This window comes from Fusarium redolens, assembly GCF_020744475.1.
Source record: "Fusarium redolens strain MPI-CAGE-AT-0023 chromosome Unknown BKA55scaffold_15, whole genome shotgun sequence".
Lineage (NCBI taxonomy): Eukaryota > Fungi > Ascomycota > Sordariomycetes > Hypocreales > Nectriaceae > Fusarium > Fusarium redolens.
The window spans coordinates 443,551-449,550 of record NW_025763678.1 but is presented as its reverse complement, the minus strand read 5'-3'; the positions used below and the strand labels follow the sequence as shown (position 1 = coordinate 449,550).

At 45.7% G+C, this 6,000-nt stretch overlaps 1 protein-coding gene and 1 non-coding gene across 2 annotated transcripts; both read right to left on the bottom strand.

Annotated features, from left to right (window-relative positions):
• Positions 1 to 4,596: 4,596 nt before the first annotated feature.
• On the bottom strand, positions 4,597 to 4,680 carry BKA55DRAFT_t231. The gene has a single exon. It is a non-coding gene; the product is annotated as a tRNA-Asn (tRNA).
• A 180-nt stretch (positions 4,681 to 4,860) lies between these two features.
• BKA55DRAFT_577809 (cytidine deaminase-like protein) lies at positions 4,861 to 5,721 on the bottom strand. The gene is made up of 2 exons (XM_046193636.1): positions 5,667 to 5,721; positions 4,861 to 5,607 (listed from the first exon to the last, which is right to left on the bottom strand). The coding sequence occupies exon 2, from the start codon at positions 5,589 to 5,591 to the stop codon at positions 5,070 to 5,072; it is 522 nt and encodes a 173-aa protein (XP_046045426.1). The 5' UTR covers positions 5,592 to 5,607; positions 5,667 to 5,721; the 3' UTR covers positions 4,861 to 5,069.
• Positions 5,722 to 6,000: the final 279 nt, after the last annotated feature.

The window sequence follows — 6,000 nt, the reverse complement described above, 5'->3', positions numbered from 1 at the left end:
TCTGGGGGTCAAGACAAAAACTGCGCTAAGAATTCACCTGAGAACATGGATATCAACAGCCTTCAAACTGCAAATACGGATACAGGCAGTGATACCATCATTACCCCTTGTGCCTGAGAGCTGTACATGAACATCACTTACACGCCAGCATCCACAACCGGCCGATTCTCGCTGATAAAAGACGCAAACCGTCTCTCTGCTTAATTCAAGCCAGTATAAAGCCTTCCTTCCGACGTTTGTCTCGGAAACATGTGGCTGAGACCTTGCTTATCCAGACTTAGCATCGCTGACCGACAGGCAACCTCCCTGTCATAACCTTGGCATTTCCAGTTCCTCTCTGGGCACGGCGTCTCGAGTCCAACAAGCGCCTCCACCTATCGATACCTTGCTTATCAACCGCTCGGCTAAGAACAGGCGTTTGCAGAAAATGCTGTCCACTGTCACGGTGCCTTTTCTTATTGAGTCGGTTCGCCTCGTTTTACTCGCTTCCGCTGTACAGGTTCAACTTCTATAGTTTCCTGCAGGCCAAGTACAGCATGACCAGTGAATTGATCACTGATTTCGACCTCAAAGACGTGCATGCGAAGGATCCTGAACATCGAATCATTGTCAAATGCATTCGAGCATCAACCACGTATTTATCAGTTGTTGGATTACAGCTTGATGTTTTACTGCCCAAGATCCTATCTTGTTGATGTGCAGATAGGTAGTTACGATGCAAGTGGACTTCTCCGCAAATACATACTATTCTGCTGCACACACTTAGTATTCAAACACGACTGGGCCTCAACGCCACTGACCAAGTGCAAGAACTTTTGCCAGCCGACAACCTACGCAATTTCGTTATCCCGGAGCTTCGCTTGGCTTGTCTGGCCTCAGAACTCATAACCCAAGTTACCCCACGGTGGTCTCCAGTCTTCTCAGGCTCTGCTGCAGCCTCGCACAAGCTGCGTTTTTGTGCAACCTAGGTCGCTGTCTGGGCACGGATTGCTGCAGGCACTTGATCTGAGAGACATTCAAACTCCCTTGCCTTTTCTTTGCTTCTTTTGCTGTTGCTGCACCTTGCGCCTGCAGCTCGTTCAAGCGGTCCTACCCAAGTCAAAGCTACAACTTTTCTGAGTTACTCACAACTCACTTCTTCAGAGAATCTTAGGTCTGTGCACTGGCTTGTGAATTCCTCATCATATTTCATTTCCCCTGTTGACCGTAACATGCTGGTCCTGGTTGAGGACATTTTTCTCGGCCGCGGGGCTTCCGGTCTCTGCTTTCACACATTCGATATGCCAACTGGGGTATTAATACGATTCCATGCTATTACCTGCGGCCCAAACCGCGGCCAGGCTGATGGGTGGTGACTATCACATCTTGATAACGCCACTTGATAAAAGACTCCGAGTCCAACGGTCTTTCTTATGGTCGCAGTGTCGGCCGCCTTTCTTCATCGGATCGACCCAGGGACAAAACCAGCATGTAAGATTTATATATGCGACTTCATACGTGATTGGTAGCAAGGCCCCGCTATGGGATCAAAGCCTTGCGCACTTATTTGCCGAGATATCAATCTGGACATTTCAACTGTCCGAATGGTTTCGGCCCACTGGAACACACTTATATTTGAGTGACATTCAATCAGGCGCATAATGATTCGAGCTTGACTAAACTTTTGGCTCAAGAATTGCGAAAGTTTGACATACGAAAACTTGATATTGAAATGTTATGTACTGGGCAAACTCGAAATAGGAGGCCCTACCAAGTTGCAAGTTCGCTTTCCTTTTAGCTCGAGAGTCGTCTAGAATCTTCATGCTAAAACAGTCCACGGTTGTGAAGTGGAGTTTACACCATCTCTCTCTGAGTTTTGTTGACAAGTCAACGTTGCTCTCTCGTTATTGTTGATCACTTTCAGCTGACTTACAGATGTGATAAGTTGGAGATCAACGCTCACGCATTGCAGGGTCTGGGTCTACCAAATCCTTGGGTTTACCCAAAAGGCTCGGCCACGTTCTTGTGTCTCACTGCTTTCTTCCAAGGGTCACGGCTCTCATCACATTTCAGTCGAATTCAATCACTTTCCATAACTGCAACGTAAGGCTGGCACACCGAGCACAGTAACGTTGGAAGTTGTGTGAGTGAAATCCCTTGCATCGCCAACCATCAACTCGCGTGGCTTCAGGCTTCCCCGCAATCAGACCCAATTGACCCATTTCCAAGCGTTGGATGGGATTCAATAACTGAAAGCCAACGGTTTCGAGTGGCCCCTCAACGGGGTATTTTGACAATGCATACAATTATCCACTAAAGAATTACAGGGCGTTGAAAGGGGCCAATATTTAGATCTCACTTGTCTCGATCATGACCCAATTGGAATGAAGCCGGCTCCGCGGGGCATTCGATATTCGACATTGTGCATGAAAGGAATGCGGGTGCCAAGAGGATTCCAGCCTCGATCTGAGCCCATCAGAGGCTGAGAAATGTGAATATGCAATGAATCGATACGAGAACCAGCTCACGATAGCGGGCGTTCGACATCGGCCATTGTCAACTTATTGTCTCCGATTTAGTTCTCGGGGTCGGAGACAAATCGTTTTGCAAATCGTGTAAGTGGAATTGATCCTCGAGAGGGATGTGGATCATAAGATACCCGAGACTGAGGCTTGATGTCGGATCATACTCCCAGTCTCTTTGGGTCTTTATGCATCTGCAGTATAGTTGTCAACTCTTGATTGAGTATATAGATTGAGCTCATTTGGTCTTGGGTATCATGGTCCTTTTATCCGGATGATCGAAGTTGTTGGTTGGAGGTCCGTCGTCACCTGGGCAAGGTCAGATCATGTTCAAAGCTCTCATGATGCGCACCAAGTGGCTAGTTATCGACTGCCAATTGCGGACACATTTGATTGTTCTCGTCTTGTTGGGTATATATCGCTTTTGACAAATATTGGTGTTGATGTACAGTTTGGCTATTGCCCAAAGCGGCCTTCACCATCTGCCCAGTTTTGACTATGGAAACTGATTTGTGGGCTGTAGAAGTCCGGATATCTAATAATTTGGTATTCGGCCACAACTCATCAGCATATTCATTTGTTGAATGCTATCTAACACCTCTATCGCAATTCATAGTCCAGAGTTGAGACCTGCTCAAGAGGCTTCTTGAAGTGTCTCCCTCCCAAATGCTCTGAAACACCTCCTGGATTCTCAGCCCAAATCATATGACAGACCAAGTATTACAGTTATCTTAGTATCTTGTCTCAAGAGATTCTGCGTGGTAGCTGCATTCATACCTTAAATAACGAGGAGTTACGTCGGTAGAGGCAGATGTCTTTCAGCCACGTCCAGGCCTAGACACAAGATAGTCTTCCACTATTCTATAAACTACTCTATTTTATCCTAGTTACTCTGGCTCTTTTAACAGTATGGTAGGGTCTTGTGTAGGTCTTTACGCTGAAGAGAAGCGCTGTTGTTGGCCGAAATCAGTCTATGAGATGGACTTGTGGTCGATGCTCGCCTTTCGATAAGCTTTAAACCAGACCAGCAAGCTATTACAGCTTATATACCAAATACACATGGCCTTCAAAGGGCTTCTCTTGAGTATTGCAGTGCGATGATGGCTGATGATGTCCAAGGAGACACTGAGAGGACAAGCCATGGCATGCGAGTGGCGGTATCATGAGAGATACAAACTAGTGATGCAAGTTCTGATTCTATTACTGAGATATCGATAAGCAAGATTTCATGAGACTATTCAGACTAAGACCTAGGTGACGTTGTTGAATTGTCGTCCACGAGGCTTGTCCACGGTACCTGTATAGGCTATGATGATGGCCTTGTATGCTTGGCTCACGATTCCATCTTGATGCGTGACCCCATTTGTCTCTTATATGCAGCTCCTAGTTCAAATGTACTTGTAGAAAGAGTTTCATGCTTGTCTGTCGTGTAATGCATATATATATATTACCTTACTGTAGAAGGGCTTTTACTAGACTTGACCAGAACCTCCTTAGAATGCACGAGAGAAGGAGGAAGAATTCATGGCAACTTGGCCATTTCACAACCTACTGGAGATCTACCATTGATCTCTGAACAGCTATATGAATATTTTCATAACGGTCAGGTTCAAGCTCAAAGTTTACATGCAACACACTTGTGACATAAGAGAAAGACCCCCCTGTTCTACGTTTTGCTCATATTCAGCATCAGAATCTCAAAACTATTAACATTTGAGACGGAACATAAGCTTTCAGCATAATCTATTCCGCTTCACATCACATGTAGACAGACATGATTCTTGGTTAAGCTGAACTCCAGTTAACTCGGCAGGTTGAGAATATGACGCTCTGGATAGAATACCCAGGAGCACTTTACAACTACAACTCAAGATTAAACTAACTCATTCAAACAGTTTCGCATCATTCAATCTACTATAAAGTTTTAAAGCAAGAAAGGAAGAGATGCCTCTCGTCGGATGGCTGTCGTGTCTCAGCTGATACTCCAAGCCAAACTACACCACCGCAACGATACAAAATAATTGTATGTGTCGAGAGGCAATGCTGAGCAAACAAAAAGGTGAAAGGCACAAAAATGAAAACAGAGAGAACGTATCTCCCCCGGGAAGGCTCGAACTTCCGATCTCCCGATTGTCTATGAATAACAGTCGGACGCTTTAGCCAACTAAGCCACAGGGGATAAGCTGATTGGATGGTAGGCAGTGTAGAGTTGGGGCAGATATTTTTATCAATTTGTCGAAAAATTCCAGTCTGCAATTTCGTTGACCTCAATTTGATTCATATCAACTAAGAGGTCTGAAGCATGTCTTACGGTTTTGCCTCTTGATAGCTATGACTTGGTTCTTGCTTGCTGGAGTTGGTGGAACGGAGCATATAAGTCAACCCAAGACCCAACGCATGGGTTTCACATCACGAGCTCACAGACAAATGACACATCAAGCATTATTCTGAAAGGGCCTCGTTTTACACTCGTAAATCTCAAGCTTCTGCTATAAAACCATTCTTAGATATTTGTATAACTCCAGCCAAATACGCCACGCTGCATCTCACTTTACCAAGATCTCAACCTCAAGCCTTTGACTTAGACCTGAAACCTTTACCCGTCCAGTTCTCAACGTGAAATTGATAAACCTCCTTGGCCAGTTCTTCCACAGGTCCTTCAACCGTGAGTCCGGGAGCAACTTGGTTGATGCTCAACGGCGCAACCGGCGCCCCAACTTCAAACTCAGCCTTCCAAGCCTCCAGCTGCTCCGTTGAAGAAACATACACAATCCTTCCAAGCCCACACCACGCATGAGCAGCAGAGCACATAGCGCAGTGCTCACCGCTCGTGTATACAGTAGACCTTGCGCGCTCTTCATCACTTAGGTTGAGCTGTGCCCAGCGCGCGAGAGTGAACTCGGGATGGAGCGTCGAGTCAGCACGACCATCGCCGTTGGAGCCTGTGACAGTGCGGTTTCGGTCGGTTTGAAGGACTTTGTTGTCTGACGATACGAGGACTGAACCGAAAGGGGCGTCTCCGGCTTTGAGGGCCTCTTGGGCGAGTGAGACTGCCAGACGGAGATGCTCGAGATCTTGGTCGCTGATCATTTTGGCTATGCCTGAACTAAGTAAATGTCAATTTTAATATAATATTTATAAGACTGAGTACAGAATCTTTCATACCTGTGTTTTTCTAGGTGCTGGTGGTGAGTTGACTTGTGAGTAGTGAGGTTGAGGGAGTAAGGCTTGACAAATCCATGATGCGGGGAAGATGATGATTACAATGAGGTTCCTGATCAGATTACCTCATAACCCTACAACATCATGCAAATATCCCGATGCCTTAGTATTGTAGTGCTATATTACGTGGAAATCTATTAATACAAAGCCAATTGCCACTTATGCTATCCATGTGCCAGGTGAAAAGAATTCTCTTGCTAGATCAAGTGATCGTAGGACTGGATCATGAACAACTTTAAGCTGAGGGATTGAGTTATGATATCTAGGAACAAGATTG